We start from the raw sequence: 19161 nt of genomic DNA, 5'->3' as shown, positions 1-19161 counted from the left end.
TTTAGCTAGCTGGCAGCCTTGAGAGTCTTCTTCTTTGCAAAAGAAGCAGGATGAACCGATGGCAGTTAGAGGATAGCAACGGAAAGAGCAAAAAAATGTTTTTGGAAACAAGGATCTACATGAAGAAAGATTAAGAGTCCTGCACCCTGACAAAAGGCGAGTGCAGGGGGACACACAGTACATGCCAACAAAGATGTAAAGGACCATTATAGAGAGGTAAGTGATCAATTCTTCCCATGACTCAACACTGACAGGGCAGCCAGTACCATAATCTAAAGAAGAAGCAGAAGGAAAAATAACTTTCTAATTTGGAAAGCAGCTCCTGAAGAGGAGCTCTGAAAAGGGTGATGGTAGGTGGACTCAACGCGCAAGACAATGGAGGGCTTCTTACATGCTGCACAGAGTGGCACGTGCAGCTCCACTGTTCTGATAAACGTGCTATTCCTGCATCGCTGCAGTTCTGCTACAGGAAAACCACAGTACAAGGGTTTACTTTATTCATTCTCTCATGTTTTATCCCTCCTCTAGCTTGTATTCCTCCTAAAAGCAAGAGTGTTGCCCCAATTTTAGGGACAGTTTCAGAAGAACTCCCTTTAACTCAATGCCCATATAACCAAGATAGGAAATTTGCAACTAGAAAAGAGGGGACAGTGCGCAGGCTCTTCCCATGCACAGGCAACACAGAAACACAAGATGTTGCTTTCTTCTCTCAGTTGCTGCAATCTGAACCATTCAACCAGGGGGACAGGAAATCAAAGGCCTCTAAATGACACAGGCAGGTAATGAAGTAGCTATGGGCCGACTGTTTGATTATCCACCCCTAATGAGGGAAGTTGTTCTTTGACAGTCCAAGCAAGGACCTGCAGAGTCCAAGTATTATCCCCAGTTAAGGATACAATTTCAAATTCCTCGAACTATGAAAACAACAGTGTCCTGAGGAACAGTCTCCTTCATAAAACCAGTCACGCGTGGAAATACTGATTCATGTTAGTCCTGGAAGTACAATACGGGCAGAAACTCTGACATCTAAGACTTCTTGAAATGACTTTGAGCCATGAAAAAGAGCAAATCCCTTAGATGGGAGATTTGACACATGAGCTTCTGATGATATAAGAAGGATGATGCATGAGAATGGTCATGAGGACTCCCTGACATTGATTCTTGGGTGGGTTGCCTGCAAGAAGAATACATTGCACCAGGGCTTTAGTCTTGGGCAAGTCTCTCCCCTATGATCAGAACTTGAGACTCCATATTTTCAATGCACTGCCTGACAGGAATTCCTTCCATCCATCCATCCATCCATCCATCCATCCATCCATCCATCCATCCCTCCATCCATCCGGTTGGATGAGGCTTTGGGCAACCTGGTGTAGTGGAGGATTTCCCTGCCCATGGCAGGGGGGTTGGAACTAGATGATCTTTGAGGTCCCTTCCAACTCTAACCCTTCTATGATTCTATGATTCTATCCAATAGCAATCCCTAGTATCTGCAGTGGATGTTCTCGTTCACTGCAAGTACAAAGAAATGACATGCCCCTGGGATATTTTTTCCCTGTCTCAGATAAAAAAAAAAATTCACAGGTAGCAAAGACAAATTAGTTATAAGACCGTATTTTGCTAGGCTGAGGCTACTCTACAGGCAGCAATAAATGGAGGGAAATGTGGGAACAGAGGTCTTCCAATGGCAAAATATGCCCAGTATCTTTTCCAGAACAACCTAAAGGGAAGGTTTTTTTATAACTCCCATCAGTCAAGTCTAGCTAAACCTTAACAGATGATAGGCATCCAATGCTTTCATTTTTATCACTACTCAAGTCAAGAAATTGCACAATTTCCAGTGCATATTTTTTCACTTCTCTCATGATTACTACCTGCTCTCCCATCAGTTTACTATGTTTTCCCTCTGTTTCACATGCCCTTCTCTGATCCCTTCTCTCTTAGACACAGATATTACCACACAGTTGCTCAAAACTTCTATGATTTCCAAAAGCCAAGGAAAAATGGACAAAAGGAACTATCCTTTCATGCCATGCTATACCAGAAACAAACCTCTGAAACCTATGGGAGGTAAGCTGGAGAAGACATGAGCAACTCCAGCAGGAACAAGGCAGGAACATCCTTGATGTCCTCTCTACCAAACAACTATGGCTAATTCCAGCTCGGAGAGGAGCCAGGAATCCTCTTGGCACCCGAATCACATTACAAGACTTCAACACGGAATGGCAAAGCTGGTGCAAGGTCTAGGATGAAGGCCAGAAGAATGGTGGCAGTGGCACAAAGCATAATCAGGGTTTTGCCTCACTGACAGCCTCACTTACAATAGATTTGGAGGAAGAAAACCAGAAACAGTTCAGCTGCAGAATGAAGTGGAAGACAAAGGTAGATGAGGGTTGAGGGAACTAATTTGTGCGTTACTCGGTGGTCCCTTTGCAAGGACAAGGGTATTAGCAGCCTTCAGAACAAACAACCAAACCAGTACTGGAATTTATCATCTTAGGTAGTCTATTTGCTGGGAAACAAAAGACATATGCTCTTACAAGACCCCTGCAATTTCTATCAAACCATTTAAACTAGAAATGCAGGATAAGTAGGAGAAGTGGATTTCATATCCTTTTTTTTTTCTGATTTGAAGATGAATCAGAATATGTGATTTATGACAGACCGATGTCAGACAATACAGGAGAAGGATTCGAGATTGTTTTACTTTTTATATGAATTTACTATCAACTGAAAGCCTTTCCTATTTAACCATCTGATTTATTAATATTAAAACTTCTGCTGGTTTAGCATTCCTCTGCAGTCACAGGAAACTGAAATGCAGTGACCTGCTAATTCCAGGCTTGTGGCATGCGTGTCTGGACCAATGCCATCTCACCATCTCAGCTGGGCACTGTTGCAAAAGGTAAGTAAATGACTTCAGCAGTGAAAAATAAATGAGATTTTTAGGTTTTGCATCTCATAACTGCTAGCTCTTAATAGAGGTGACTGCATGTTCTTTTTTTCTAACAACAATTGGTTGCTTTTCAGAAATGTACATTTTTCCCTAAATGCTTTTGGATTTTATATAAATGGGTCAGTTTTCAGAAAAAAAAGGAGAACACCTTGAGTTTTGATTTTCTTTTATATTTCTACATTTTGAGATTTGGCACTCAGCTGCCTATTTTTGTTTAGATTAATTAAAGGTAGGAGTTTTCAAATTGCAGATGTCTAGATCTGAGACTGTTTCTTTCACACATTTTACATGTATTACTTTAGACATCAAAATCAAAATATAGCATCATTAGGAAACGATGCAGATAACAAAATTTCAAAAAGGGAAGGAAGAAAGACAAGCCTTCCCTTATCGCTCTCCCTCCTACCTTAACCTTTGGGAAAAAAGCCAACTATATAAATAGCAACAATTTCTCCAGCAGAACAAAGCTCTGGCATTTTCATATTTCTCTTTTTTTTTTTCTTTGCTAACTCCAGAGGCATCTAAGAAGAGATTTAACAGTATTTGACTTTTGTAACTCAGAGCTATGAAACACTTCAAGATTTTGAGAACTAATTTCAAGCTCTTTTAGGGGTCCAAAAGAGGCAGTCAACACTTATCAAATCAGAACTGCAGCCCTATGAGGTATTGAACTTAACTCTAGCCTTTTATAAGAGAAAAAAAAAACCACTTAGAAGTGATTCACCAACTCACTTAAATCATACTCAATCCTCTGTAGCCTCTGGAGTAAAAAAATCGAGTACATGCTTAAGTGTTTGACAAAGGTGGAGTTTGAGGCCCTCATCTTCCATCAAAATTAATGGGAACCACATCTTCAAGACTGTTACTCGAAGGACTAAGTTAAATGGGGGCATTAAAGATATACCCAGCTTCGAACAAATGAAGAGTCCCTTTGTCTTCCATGGGCTGCTCACATGCTTAAATCTAGGCATGTCATAAAGTGCTTTTCAGGATCCAGCTCATCAGCTTTGGATGTTGCAGGAGCCCTACACTACTCATGGCCCACAGAATGAGGTCAGGGAGAGTTTGGGATGAGGGGAGGTGGGCAGGGACATGGGGAGAGAAAACAAACAAGGGCTGGTGAGTGCAGGGAAATGAAAGAGGGAAATAAAATAAATTTAGGAAAAAACAAAAAAAAAAAGAAAGTGGAAAGAAAGAAAAGAAGTTGAAATTAGAGGAACTAACATGGCGTTACTGGTGGCTGTGGCCGAAACTTCAGCAGAAGAAACTACTCCACACTTGGAACATTTGAGCGTCATGCCGTAAAGGGGCACTGCCATCTGACTGCAATTAAAACCAAAAGACTGAAACAAAACAAAACACTTTGCTTATGAACACAAACGTAGAAAGGAAAGGGAAAGAGAAGCCAAAAGAAAGAAAGAAAGGAAGAAAGAAGAAAGGGAACCAACCAACCATACCCAGTTTGAAAAGAGAAATGAAAGACAGGCAAGGAAGAAAACTCTCTCATCTGTACCACTCCAGATGCGGGAAATGGGAAAAATGTACAATTAAGAGACGCGTTGGTGCCGCTGGAGAGGGTGGAACTGTGTTGGTGAATGTTTTGCCAGATTCAGGGTGTCTCTCTCTGGCACCCATGGAAGAGAAATCAGTACTGCTCTCCCAGTCTCCACCTCCTTCTTTTGGTTTGTTTTTGAGAAATTGCTCTTTTCCCTCCTGGCCTTTTTGCTCCAAAACAAAAAAGGTGGCAGGGTTGTACAGTAGAAGGCAAGAAGTAGGGCTGTGGGGACTGTGTCTGCTCATCTTCTTCCCTAAAGCAATGTAAGGGATAAGTCATACATTTTCTTCACTGGCCCTTGTGTGCTAATCCTCACCTTGGTGGGGATACCCACATGGCAGCTGACAATACCAAGGAGATTGGCCACTCTTTGCACTCTTTGGTTGCTTAATCTGCGATGAAGGACATGCAAATGGGACTGATTATGTCCTGGAAGTCGAGCAAGAGCTTGAGTGTTTTGTAAGACCATCAACCTGCCCTGAAGGGAGCCGGACTGGCTGATGACTTTTGAGACACTTCTTCTCTCAAATCTTGTTTGGGAGCTGAAAAACATCTTTGGGATGAACCCTGAGACTTATTCACATCAGTTGCTCCCATTTTTTCTGGATGGGATCAACCATAGAACCAGGTTATTGTGAGCTGCTGGTATAAAGGGCTGCAGGCATCTGCTAAAGGGCACGTCCTCATAGTTTTTAGAAGCTGATGGGCGTGAACCCACCCAGCTGACAAGCCAGTTCTTACTCAGGAGCCCAGAAGCCACATTAGCTTGGCATTGGCCCTGTTTTTTCCCAGAATTTACTAGTTTGTGCGCACTCTCTGATTTGCACAGATACATCTGCATCAGACCTGGCTTAGAAAATGGGCAGGAGTCTGAAAAACATCCTACAGACCTATATGCAGTGCCTTATATCAGAGAAGGCATGAACACCACTGCCAAAAGACAGCAGGTCGGTCATTCCACTGAGGCACTGGAACAGGTTGCCCAGAGAAGTTGCAGATGCCCCATCCCTGGAAGGGTTCAAGGCCAGGTTGGATGAGGCTTTGGACAACCTGGTGTAGTGGAGGGTGTCCCTGCCCATGGCAGGGGGGTTGGAACTAATGATCTTTGAGGTCCCTTCCAACCCAAACCATTCTATGATTCTTGGGTAATGGCAGTGCAGCTGGTGAGAGGTGATGTTTGCAGATACCAAACGTTGGGGGTTTTACAGCCCTACCCTGCCTGGGAGAGAGATTAGGAAACTTGACAGATCATTTCTTAACTTTTATGGCTTTGTGTTCAGTCTCACTGCAAAAAGGACATCCCCATGAACACCAACACAGCATTATCAGTGGTCCTAGTGGCCCGCTTTCAAGTGGTTTCTGGTTGGTCTTCTAATTAGTTACAGTGACATCAGCCATTACGCCCTTCCAGAATAACGGCTAAGGTATCCCACAGAAACTTTCAGCCTTCAGATGCAGAGAAAGCTAGCTCCTGTGTCAACAGATACGTATCTTCCAGGAAGGATGGCATAAACCCAGTGAGGACAATGGCTAAACCAAAGATAAAGTGGGTCTTGAGAGGCATTAAGTGCATGACCCTTAAAAAAAAGGACAGCTTATCCCCAGGTCTATGAGCCACAAAGAACAGATAAGCAGAGAGACAGAGAGAGGCAGAGATAGGCAGCAAAAAGAAAGTAGATTGACTTGAGGAATTTGATGGAAAACTATACCAGAAAAAACATGAATGACACTGAATCACAAAGAACTGGCCAAAAGACCACTATAACACACAACTGTAACAGCTGTTGGGTGTGTTTATGCAGAAAGCTGTAAGTAGCAGGCACAGATGTGGGTACATTTATATTCTAATTTGTTCTTGTTGGGGGCATATTTTGAATTTCCATAGCAGGTTTACATTGGTGCCTCTACATATGAAAGAGTAGCTAATGAAATAATCACAGTGAATAATGCATTCCTTTAATTTAACTTCTTCCGCTTCCTAAATATCCACAAACAGCTCATGGACTCATCTGGTGTGCTCACTGGAGCCTGGACTTTGCTACCTTTTATTGACCAGTCCTTTATACCACGCACGGCTCAAAGAGCAGGAGCACTGCCTCCGACATGAAACATTCCCAGATGAAGGGCAATCCGAATCTGTTCCTATTTTAATGTCACTATTATCTTTCCAATTACTTTCTTCTCTATGCACTGACAATCCAGCTCCGTTACACCCCGCCAGGACAGTCGCGCTGAGAATATTTTACACAAGGTATTAGGGCAAACTTTCTCGAGTCCTCTTTATAATCAGCAGAGAGATAAAAGAAGTAAAGGTCCTCTAAGGGGCAAGTTGGAACAACTAAACAAGGCTCTTGTCTATCTCCAGTAGTTACAGAGGAAGCCTAGGGAGACTAAACTCAGCAGGCTAAAATCAGCCTTTGTGAATATACCCTATAGTCTTATCCTTCTTCCCTGGCTGCGTGAGCACACGAATGCTCCCGGAATAAACACTGGCCGAATAAATTTAAAATTCATTTTAAAGGTTCCTGCGTCTGACATGAAAACATTCGTTTTCAGTAGCGCTCTCATCAACAGAGCTTAAACACTGTTGGTGCAGCTGACCGCAAACGGAGACCGTTCTGCTGGGAGACACTGGCACGGTTTTCTCCTGTGCCTGGACAGGAGTTGGGGCAGTTGTGTGAGGTTCTCCAGCTCTCCAGGTATTCACACCCAACTCTCTACAGCCTGGTTTCATGATATATCTATAAAGTCATTGCCATTAGAAAGTCAACGTTTTCTGACAGATGTGACAACGGTAATCATAGCAATTTCCTCTGCTAAATATAGGGCAAAACCTATCGTGTCTCGGGTATTATTTCATGGGAACTATTAGTGCTGATTTATTCGTGCTAACCCATCAGTGGTTATGTGTGCTGGGCTCCTCTTAGTGTTCAACAGCTCTCTTTTTTTCCCTCCTTTTCTTTCCCTTTGTTTTCGTTTTTGCAACACTGAACCATACTTCTTGCCTCTGCTAAAGGAAACACAACGTTTCTTTACACCATCTCCTCAGATCCAAACATCTCCAAGGCTGTTACTCATTCTGATTATCTCCAGATCTACCTTCCAACACGGTTCCCAAGCCCAGGCCAGAAGCGGCTAGCTAAAGGGAAAGGGCACCAGAGCTCTCAAAAGTGCTTCCGCACTCTCAGCGGTTACACTTCGAAAGGAGAACAAAATCATCGAGCACAGAGAAGGCTTAAAAGTGCTGCACACACACACACGGACACGAAAGAGGGGGGAAAAAAGAGAAAAGAAAGAAAAAACAAAGAACATCAGAAAAACGACTTTTTTTTTTTTTTTCTTTGCAGGTTTTGTTTTCAAAGTACAGCTAGGAATGTGATCAATAACCAGCTGCTATGTATGAAATAAGGTCACCCTGTACGCGGTTTAGATTAGCGAGGGAGAGACTGCGAGACAGCAACTCGCTGCTCTGCCAATCCAATAAACCATTTATTTCAGCGCTGACTTTCAAGTGCAACCATCTTCCTACAGACTCCGTCTGCAGCTCAAGGATTTTCTTCAGTTCTCTCTTTGTAAAGAAGGCATCATCCAGAACAAAGCACTCATTTGTTAGCAGCTGCTTTAAGCAATGCACCAAGGTCACTTCTCCGAGTACCGCTTCAATCCAGCAGCAACTGACACCTCTGATCATCCAAACGTGCTTAAGTCTCCTCTTATTATCATGACCATGGCACTGCTCAGGCATTGAGATTCCCCTCTTTGTTGCACCAAGGGACCACGTCGCTTGGCCATGTCAACACTGCTGATGAAACATGAACCTTAACCAGGTTCCTGTGTTTCTCCCCCGGCTGGATAAGAGCTCGCTTCTAGTCTCAGTTTTGCTGCCATCACTCAATTGAAAACCACTTCCACTAGAATTACTCAATAGTGTAACGACAGGAGTATCGAATCTCGTTTGTTCTTTCTGCCTCTACCTGCTGCGACCAAATTTTAGGGCACAAGGCTTTTGCAGCATGGCAATGGATAACGCAGCTTATCCTCTCTGTGAAGTACCCATGCTCCCTCAACTTCCATAGACAGGATATATCCTGTATCTTCTCCATCAGCCTCCTGAGGTTTCAGGCTCTGCCTATGGCCATCATACAGAGGCACCAGAACACCTCTTGCTCTCCTCGTTTCTATGTAAACAACTTCTTCCTTCAAGTATATGACCGTTATCTGCGATGATAAATCCAATGCCATCAATGGGCAAGTGTGAACACGCAACTCTGTCTTTCCCAGCAGCTGGTGAGGAGACAGTCTCTCTGACTGCAATAGCAAGCTAAGTAAGGCAGTGGAAAATCATGTATTAACATCAGCAGCCAGGCTGACCTGTGCATTTGATTTGACTCAGAGTGTCAGCGTGCAATTTCTGTCCTTTGCCTGGAGCATGGCATAGCTCAGGGATAAAGTCTGAGCAGGCTACGGACTCGTTTCTAGAAACGAAGATGAAAGGGGTTCTCATCCTGCTAGAGCCAATGACAAAATAGCCATTGTCAACAGAGTTTGGAAGTAACCCAACAGAAAGCCATGCACAGTAGCTGCCACCCCAGCCAACTCCTAGTGAGACCAGGGTGATAAGAACCGTGGAGTCAGCTCTTTCATTTATACTACAAAGAAAACCAGGTAACACAAGCCTGAGGCTTCAGGGATGGAGGCTGGGGTGGTGGCTGTGAAGAAGATAAAGAATGTCAGAAGATATCAGAAATTTTTCTCCTAGAAGAGGTATCTTTACTTACTAGTCCTTCTCTTTACACATCCATCCATCTACTAACCTGTTCACTGCTAGACCTCCAAAGACCCTTTCCTTAAAAGTATCACGCACCTTTGCAGTCCTTCAGCCACCTGCCAGCCATTAGACATGACTCCTCCATTACACAGTCCATGCCACGTGTCATGTGCCTCACTCAGCAATGATGAGTCCCTCTCTGATCCAGCTGCTGTCTCTAGGAGCTAGTGAGAAGAGTCACTTTGCTCTCCTTAATATTTGGGAGGATACATCAGCCTGGGCTGAAGCCATTTTAACAAAGAGATGAACTTCTAACCTTCTTCCACAGTAACACAGTGCTGCTTCTTGGATCTTTTGTCTCTGCTGCACTGAATGACAAGGCAGAGAGATTAAACCAATTGTGTTTTTTTTTTTCTTTCATTTTGTTTGAATCTACTTTCGTTTTTTGTTTGCATCTCCAATCTCTCTTTGCATTCCTTGACTGATTATTGATCACAACCTTGGGTGTTTTGTTTGTTGGTTTTTTTTTTCATTCTTTACTTAGATGTATTGATAAGGCATACCCTGCCCGTTCCTTCAGTTTCTTATCTGTTATTCCATCTTTGGACACAAGTTTGTTAAAAACCAGAATGCCAATAACCATGTTCACCTGTTGAAAGAGAAACAACACACAGTTTCATTCTCAAGTGGGTCAGGTCAAACTTGGTAGCACAGAAGGAAAAAACCCAACATTTGGCAAAGTCATTCTCATTTCTCTCAAAGCCAGGTAGCACAGTCACACTTCTGCAGGCCACCACCCCTTCTGTCTCCTTTCCACCCTGTCCCACCTCCCCTGGCCATGCATCAGTGAGTTCAGGAGAGCAGACTGCAGCTGGTAGCAGATCAGAGAGGTCTCCATGAACCAGGGTAAGACTGTGAAGTGCTCAGATTGCTGCAGGGCTGTTTGAAGTCTGATGTATGCTTGAGCTTTAGCAAGGCAAACTCCAGGCACAAGAACAATTTTTCAGGGTAATACAAATAGAAAGTGGCCAATACAGGAGAGAACAGTGGATTAACACTGTTCAAAAGTAACTTCTGGAGTCTGTGCTACCAGAGCAGCAGCACTAAGAGAACGGGGCAGTGCGTTGCAGACAGCTTGTCATAGTTCTTGCTCCGTGGCTCGCACTGCTGGTCTCAAAATAAGAGGTGGAGGGGCAATGGAGCAAGTAGAAGCATCAGCTACTATAGTGGGATGTCTTGAGAGATACTACAGATGGCACAGCACGTGGATTAACCATCCAGACATTTAAAAAAAAAAAATTAGTGGGCAGGGCAACCGCATACAATCCTTCGGTCTGCTTTGTTCGGGTGAGAGCATGGAAGTCTGTATCAACCAGGTATAAACATATTTCACGATGAAATATAGACTGTGCAGACCTGAGGTCTTGCAAAGTGATCCTAAACTCCTCACTGTGCCTTTCTGACTGCATTCACTGCTGCCAGCTGCATCTGTTTTACAAACCCCATCCAAACCTCAGCAACCTCTGGATGTGAACACGTTAGTGATGCACGAGCACCGCCCTCTTCATGGAGGCACAGCACGGATGGTGGAAAAAAGTGACAGTCTCCTGGTTTTGCTGTCAGTGAAACATGTGTTGGTAGAACCAGCTCTTTTGCGTGTGGGGCTTTCAAGGAAATGTTTAAGGCCAAATTCAGAGATGTGCACAATTCTACGTTAGCTGAGAGCCTTGGTGAGTTTAATAGTCCCTTGAGAGGTGATCCTAAGAGACACCTAGTACAACACCTAGCCTAAAGAATGGGAGATGTCTGCTGACACAGAGCCTCCATCTAATTGCCTAAATCGTCCTCAAGAATGAGAGGATTGCTGGTTTCAGCAGGACACAACCCAGCTCACTGATGTGGAGTCCACAGCTGGGAATAAATGAAAGAACTCACAAATAGCCATTATTTTCTTTTGCCTCAGCTGCTGGGTCAATGGACTACTCTCCGCAGCTGCGAGTTCATTTCTAGAGCACACCATGGTATTGTTTTAGAGAAACAGCACTGGCAAGTCGGATGCAGCAACTCAGCCAAGGATCAGCAGGAAATCAAACCCTTATTACGTGCTTGGAGAGAGAGAGCACACTTTTGATTCACTGATCCTTCTTCACCGTGCTGGTGAAGGCCAAGAGATACTTTTCTTTAAGATGCAGCAAGGCAGTAGGAAAGATAGGGTTGAAGTGTGCCAGGCTGGGGGGCTGGGCACAACACAGTGTGTATCCTCATTCATATAGAGCAGGGGAGACAACAAAGTGCAGCTCTGTAATTGCAGCTCTGCAAATGTTTTAATAAATAAAAGCTATTTATCCAATGCATTGATCATCACAATCAACAGCCTGCTCTGATCCTGGCTTATATCTTTTGCAAAGTCAGGGATATAAGATGGACATGTTTCTAAATGCAGCTACTGCTAATAGCATGCAGTGTAGCTTTACCTCCTTATCTCTATAGATTATATACATCTCTCTATATATATGTCTCTCTCTGTCTCTCTGGATATTCTCTATTTAGAAGACACAAGTCTATGGTTCAACCCTTGAGATAACTAGTACCTCCTGACTGATGACTCTCTGTCCTGACTTCACCATGCCACGAGCCTCTCCCTGCAGAAACTTGTTGCCTTCAACCTGCACACAATTATGACCAAGCTGCTTCGCTTGAGTTGTTAGGCGAGTAAAACTCCTTGCAACAGCTCTGCATTTCAGGTTGCTGGGATTTTTAAGGCTAAAGGTCAACTCTTTGCAGTCATTCAGTGTTAGCAGACTGACTGCAAGTTGCAAATATTGCTGAAGCTGCAGGCCAACCATCTCAAGAACGTTAATACGAATAAAGATATGCTCCAAGCCAAAGGACTTTTTCAAATGTGAAGAATAAGATGGAAGGGTGTGGAGGAAGAAGGTTACTACAGGTAACAGAAAAATCATGTTGATAAGGGAACTGTAGTACAGAGATGCTTGAATGCCTTGGGAGGAGTGACTACAAGTCTAGCCTGGCCAGGGTTAAGGCAGAGGTAACAAGCCCAGCTGTAGACAAGACAGCTGTGTGCAGTGTCACTTGGGTGTCTATGTATCATACTGATCAGAGTTTTAGCAGAGAAAGAGCTCAGGCACAAAGTCTAGTCCCACCTTGATCTGTGCAGCCCAGCACAACAGCAGCTGTATTGTCTCTGGAGCAAACCTGTCCTGAGAGCAGCACAGCTGCATGGCCCCTGTGCAGACCTACAAGAACCTGACTGTCCTCATGCTGAGCCAGGTGGAATGTCCCTCCGTCGCCGCCGCAGTCAACCTGAAATCAGGACAAAGCACGCAGAGAACAGAGAGCTGTCCAGTCTCGTGGACAGTGCACGCTTGAGAACTGTGTGTTCAACTTCTCTCTCTCCTAAAGGTCACAGTGTGAAATTGGGCAACTTATTGAGCTTTTCTTTTTCCCAGGTTCCCATTTATAAAAGGCTTTCAATGCTTTTCCTTCTCCTTCCTCAAGCTCCTCAGGATATACACCAACTCGAGCAGCATTCACTTCTCTCTCTAGCCAGCAATGAGTCAGGTAGTCTAAACTAGGTGTGTAGGCTCTCTCTCGAGGGATTGAATAGAGAGAAACACCCCCAGGGATGAGTCACCACTTCCCAAGATTAGCTGTATGAACCATTTTTTTGCAGATGTTCACCCCTCCGTAAGGACATCTCCATTTCCAGCTTTCGCACTGAGCGAAAAGAGGGATGTCAAACGGAAGCAGGCTCACGTGTTTTTCGCAAACTTCAGAAAAGCTCAGGAAAGCTGAAGGATTACTTCCTTGCTGTTGACACAACAAAAGCAGGATGGCTTGAGGCAGCAGATTGACTCCCCCTTCCCTGGGCACTACGAATGCTCCCTCCTCATTGCTGCTGTCTATTGAGCATTGGTGTTGGTTGACTACCGGCTTGATATGAGCCAGCAGTGTGCCCAGGTGGCCAAAAAGGCCAATGGGATACTGGCGTGTATCAAGAATAGTGTGACCAGCAGGAGCAGGGAAGTGATCCTGCCCCTGTACTCGGCACTGGTGAGGCCGCACCTGGAATATTGTGTCCAGTTTTGGGCCCCTCGCTTTAAGAGAGATATTGAGCTCCTGAAGCGAGTCCAAAGAAGGGCGACTAAACTGGTCAAGGGGCTGGAAAATAAAACTTATGAGAAGTGGCTGAGGGAGTTGGGGCTGTATAGCCTGGAGAAGAGGAGGCTGAGGGGAGACCTGATTACAGCCTACAAATACTGGAGAAGGGATTGTGGGGAGGTGGGGGAAGGGCTCTTTACCTTAGTGTTGGGTGATAGGACAAGAGGAAATGGGTATAAGCTTAGTCAGGGGAGATTCAGGTTGGATGTTAGGAAGTATTTCTTCTCTGAAAGGGTTGTCAGCCACTGGAACAGGCTGCCCAGGGAGGTGGTTGAGTCCCCATCCCTGGATGTGTTTAAGAATAGGGTGGATGATCTACTTAGCGATATGGTTTAATGGGGATTAGGGACGGTTGGACTCGATGATCTCTAAGGTCTTTTCCAACCTAGAAATCTATGAATCTATGAAACCACTGAGCGAGAGCTATTGGCTCTCACATCACCGGGGCAAAGAGCTACTTCATCTGGAAGCGCTAAGCCACTTCATGCTACTGTCAATTATCTCACCTATAAAGAAGACCCTGACCCCCACCAGCTACGTTACTGAGGGAAATCCAGCTATCACGTGCCCACAGAGATCTAATGACTGCCTGGCATGAACATCTGCTTAGCCCCACTCTTTGCTGACGGCTATCTGAGCCTTCAGAGGCTCAACCACGTGTCGCAGCCCTACGCTGAGGACAAACCCTGACTGATGCAATCTTTGCTTTGTTGTAAGGAGGGCAACTGCTGGCTTGTCTCTTTGCCGTCAGGATGAAACGATGGCACCGAGGTGGTTTGATGTGCAGCGACAGCAGTGAGAATAGAGGCAGCAAGAGCTTTTGTGTAGTTCTTCTCCCATAAGCCTGGTCCTGCTGTGGGGATGTTAACCCCCCCAGGCACTGTATGAAACAAAAGCCTGATCTGAAAAAGAAATTGAGAGTGTCAACAATCCCATTCCTGTGAGACCCTCCAGGGCACTTGAGCCTTAGAGGACATCCAGCTCCTCACTGGATAAAACACTAGGCTGGAGAGAAACTGCAGACTGTCACATGTGGGGGCTCAAAGATGGCATTAAACCTGTCTGAAATGGCTGCAGGAGGGATTTCCTTGAGGACCAGCAGTTCTCAAGTTCTTTGAACCTTGACAGTCAAGATTTCTCATGGTCAGTGAGGCTTCAACAGCAGGGAAGCTTGACGAAAGGTATGTCATCCCCTGAGTGACACCTTCAACTCAAGTAACAACTGGCCAAGACTGGCTTTGGTGCTGTGTTGGAGCAAAGGGTGAGGTGACAGTGGAACAGACTCCCACTATGCATGAGCTGGTGGGACAGAGTTTAGGAATGTCCACTTTAACCATGCCACATCTTTGAAACAGAAGCAAACACAACATTTTTAAGGTCACAAAGGAATTCCCTCGGCACTGATTTGAAGACTTCCGTATCACCTACAAACAAGGAAGCTGGTCACATGCACTGGCCATCTGGGACAGACCAGGAATAAATGCTGGCTGTGGAGGCACAGCCTGGTCTGAAAGCAATCAGTAACAGCAGTTTCTGAAGGAGTTAATGTCAGAATTTTCCACCATCATCCTGCACTTCCATCCAGATAGGGCAGAAACAAAGTAAAGCATTAATCAGATGTCTAGGGGACTCCAGAGAGGACAGAGGTGGAAGGCTGAGAGCTGACATATATTATATTTCAGAATCAAACCCATCCCAGATTGCTGGCTTCTAATTCTTGGCTCTTTATTCCCGAAGGAGAAAGCTATTCAAAACATGAGTGGCAATAAAGAGGGGCATTCTTGGGTTGAAAGAACAAGGAAAGTGCTATAAGATAAAGGGAAGAAAAAAAAAAAAAAAGCAAGTAGCTTTCAGCCAAGCTTAAATACCAAAACGACAGCAGCCGCCGGTCCCACGAAGGCATAGAGAAGACCTCCCTCTAACGACAGCCAGCAGCTGGAAAACGAAGAGAGAAAAGAAAGTTACCCAGTGGCTAGCATCACTGGCAGGCACGTGTTTGCTGCTTCTCTTTGCCTGCAGAGTTCATCTTGGGAGGTGATACCCCATGGCAAAAAAAAGTCTCAGACTTTACAGCAAACAAGTCTTGCTTCCCATTTCTCCTGAACTTGCATAAAGGCTCGTGTGCCTGGGGGTCTGCCTGCAGAATGGCATTTGATTGTCAACAGAGGAATGCATGCAAAATTAATGACAGCTGCTCTGTTTCAGACCAGGTCGTGGGAAGTAGATGCATCAGTTTGCTGGAGAGATGATGCTCTTGTCCTACTCACTCAGGCAAAAGAGTAGGAAGGGTGAAAGTAGGCAAGGTGGGAATTCACAGCACTCCCTAAGTGGATGCTCTTAAGGAATGAGCTGAACATGAGTCGTGTGGTGCCTCTTCTGGAAACCAGCTTGTTCCTTCTCCCTCACACCACATAACCTGAGAACTACTTCTCCATTCTCCACTGACCACATGTGGAATTTAGGCTCCTAAACTGCCTGGTGCCTACACAAACTGGGGGAGCTCTTCTGATTAAGTGCTCACGTCTGCCTTATTGGTGCCAATCACAGAGTCAGTCACTCTTGATGGCACTTCTTGTCAGCAGAGATCCAACCAAAAGAGTCCACGATGAGCCATCTACATTCAATCACACGAATCACATCATGAACTCCATTGACTGCCTGGACCAGATCTTCACCATTCAAGTAAGCAGTGCACCTAACCCAGATGGAGACATCACTGGGGAGATGAAACCCATCTCTCATGTAAACAGTATGAATATGCTCCAGGTGTCCCCACGATGCTCCCACTGCACTCTACATTCACATGCAGATCTCACTGCACACTGACATCCCCATATTGACAAACCTGGTGTAAAAAAAACAACCAAAGAGAGGTAGGGGAATTCTCATCCCTCTCCCATCCTCACAGCTGAGCATCATGAGGTGTCTCTGGATAGCCAACATGGATTTCCAGGTTTGACCATAAAGTCAAGAAGGAAAAGCTTTTTCACTGTGAGGGTGGCCGAGCACTGACATAGGCTGAGCAGAAGGGTTGTGGAGTCTCCAGCCCTGGAGATACTGAAAAGCGGTCTGGGCATGGTCCTGGGCAGCCAACTCTAGTTGGACCAGACAGCCTCCAAAGATCCCTTCCCACCTCAACCAAACTGCGACCCTGCGACAGTCATGAACAGTTACAGTGGCACCAGAGCTGAAATTTCCATTTTGTGGGGAATTCAGCAATTCAGAGCGTGAGCACATCAACGGGTACGGCCCAGAGAAGTTGTGGATGCCCCATCCCTGGCAGTGTTCAAGGCCAGGTTGGATGAGGCTTTGGGCAACCTGGTGTAGTGGAGGGTTTCCCTGCCCATGGCAGGGGGGCTGGAACTAGATGATCTTTAAGGTCCCTTCCAATCCTAACCATTCTATGATTCTATGATTCAACTTCAGGGCAAGAGAGGAGGCAAATTTACACTGTGTCAGCAACCCCATGGAAAGTTGGCATGCTTTGGCATCGCGGTACCCTGCAGAAAATGTGCAAGGAAGTAATCCTGTTTTAGCAGTAAACTACCGTGCCTTTTCCACAGGATAAGAGCAGGCAACCACAATAGAGCGAGGACTTTCTCAAAGCTCTTAACCCAACTAACCCTGCAGGAATTCCGTTACGTATGTGCCTGTGCTCTCAGCAACATGGTTTCATTCTGCAGCAAACCGATGCTGCCTTTCAGAGTCTCCCAGGAAACAAAGCCTTCCTGGAAACATTTCAATTTTGTTGATCAGCTTCATATGTTTTTGTATCAGTTCTGTCTTGCAAAAAAAAAAGAGTTAATTTTTCACCCTAAAACACAGAACATTTGGGAAAAGACAAAAAAAAAAAAAGTATTTCGAATTGAAAACTGAGAGCAGGACATTCTGTTTTTCTCTGAGGCCTGCATCTTATTTATTTCTAAATTAAACCTGCAATGTGTTAATTTAATCAATTCTGATTTCTTCCTGATAGCAAGTTGCTCTGTCAGAAACTGTCTGAGCAGATGTAATAATAAAACAAATAATCAGCTGGGGAAGGAGGGAATAAGAATTTGGAGAGCTGTAATAACTTGAGGTCTCCTTAAATGCAACGAGAAGGCAGGGGGAACCAGAAGGGCTCCCAAATCCCAGTCCTTGCCCAGATCTTTCTCTCCAACGCTCCATCCTAATTTTGAGACCATTTTTCCCAAGGTCTCTTCCAACCAACGGCTCAGCTGAAGAAAGGAGTTGACAGTCCTGCATTCCAATCAGCGATGAGGACTTGGTGTGACGAAGGCTCTCATTCCTGTTCACATCCCTGGCAGCCCCTCTTCCCCTGCGAGCATCGGGCTTTCCGAAGGCGAGTTCCCACATCACCAAGGACTGGTCATTATCCCTTCTGACTGCCTGACCTCCCTGCCACAGCGCTTCATCAAAGCATTTCCAAGGCTATCAGAGGTGGTGGCTGGCAGCAAGGGAAGGGAAAGGGTGAAGTGATATCCAAGAAGAGGAACTGACAGCAAACTCCAGCAATACATTAGTCTGGTGGAGACACTTTCAGCCTTGTGTCTACAAGGTGCAGAAATGCTTTCACTTCGCTAAGAGGTTCCCAAGGGATAAGATCTTTTAAATCACAGATCTTTTAAATGAAATTATCACTGGAAGGGAGAGGTCTAACAATGCTCAGCAGCTCCTGACTACTACTTCCAAGCAACGCTTCCCCAGTTGACAGCAGTTCTTGCGTTCAACGCCGAAGACCTCTTTGCAAAACGTCTGACCCTTTGCCATGTGAGACAGATGGCTTTTGTCTCGGTCCTATGAAGAGCTGACTTCCACTGAGACCTTCCTGACTACACCGTACAGCTCTGCTGGCAATAGGTCTCACCTCGATCATGTGCAAAATTAAGCAGCCCAGTGCAACAGCCAACGTGTTTGCATAACTAAGACGACAGCTGGGAATCAAGGCTGTCTCACCAGTGTTAATTTGGAGATTAAGATAGAAGCTACTGAGATATCTGAGTGACAGAAGCCCTAATTCAATGACACACAAGGACTCCTGGAAATTTGCTGTGTCCTGGCACTGCTCTCCGAAAACTTTTTGTAGACTCTCTTGTGTGGAAGGATATGAGTTCCCAGCTACCAGTAGCACAACCTCAATTACTCAGTTCAGCTTTAGGAGGCAGTTTGTCAAGCTTTAAAAGCCCAGAGTCAGTCCCTGGAGCACCAGCTAAAAGGAGAGTTATTATTCAGGTATTCAGTCTAATACAAGGAGGTGAGCAGTGGTGAGTCCTCTAGACCTCCATTATCTCTAAGACTTTCTTTGAAACTGGAAGTACAGCCTGAATCCTACCCCAGAAGCTTTCCAAACAACTAAAAAATCTTCTTTCAAATGCTGTTCACATAAGAAAAAGTAAAAATCCCCTTGTGTCCTCCTCCTCTCATTATAGGTGGAGAGTTCACAGCACTCCAGAAGAAGTGTCCCAAGCAATAAAGGCCTCTGAGTGAACAGTTGCTGGGGAATCAACAAAGACACAGTCCAAATCCTGCAGCACATATTCAATTTTTGATTTGAATCTCTCTCTCCCTTCTCATCTTACCACTTAGTGGTCCAGTCTGGCCAGCTAAATATTAAATATTATCTATAACCATCCCACACTTAGTACTGTCTCTGATCTCTCAGCATCACAGCTTGGAGACACGGCCAATCCTTCAGCTGCTAAC

At 45.0% G+C, this 19161-nt stretch overlaps 1 protein-coding gene across 4 annotated transcripts in view; it reads right to left on the bottom strand.

Annotated features, from left to right (window-relative positions):
- Nucleotides 1–19161, bottom strand: part of ADGRB1 (adhesion G protein-coupled receptor B1) — a 215458-nt gene that overhangs the window by 29470 nt on the left and 166827 nt on the right. For all 4 annotated transcript variants that reach the window (XM_086609591.1, XM_086609592.1, XM_086609594.1 and 1 more), the window contains 3 exons: nt 15327–15393; nt 9840–9925; nt 4178–4276 (listed from right to left, as the gene is read on the bottom strand). In XM_086609591.1, the coding sequence (XP_086465717.1) occupies nt 4178–4276; nt 9840–9925; nt 15327–15393 (252 nt within the window). The remainder of the gene's footprint in view (nt 1–4177; nt 4277–9839; nt 9926–15326; nt 15394–19161) is intronic.

The sequence above is a fragment of the Tauraco erythrolophus genome, chromosome 3 (assembly GCF_009769465.1).
Source record: "Tauraco erythrolophus isolate bTauEry1 chromosome 3, bTauEry1.pri, whole genome shotgun sequence".
NCBI classification, from domain to species: domain Eukaryota; kingdom Metazoa; phylum Chordata; class Aves; order Musophagiformes; family Musophagidae; genus Tauraco; species Tauraco erythrolophus.
This window is presented reverse-complemented; position numbering and strand designations above follow the sequence as displayed.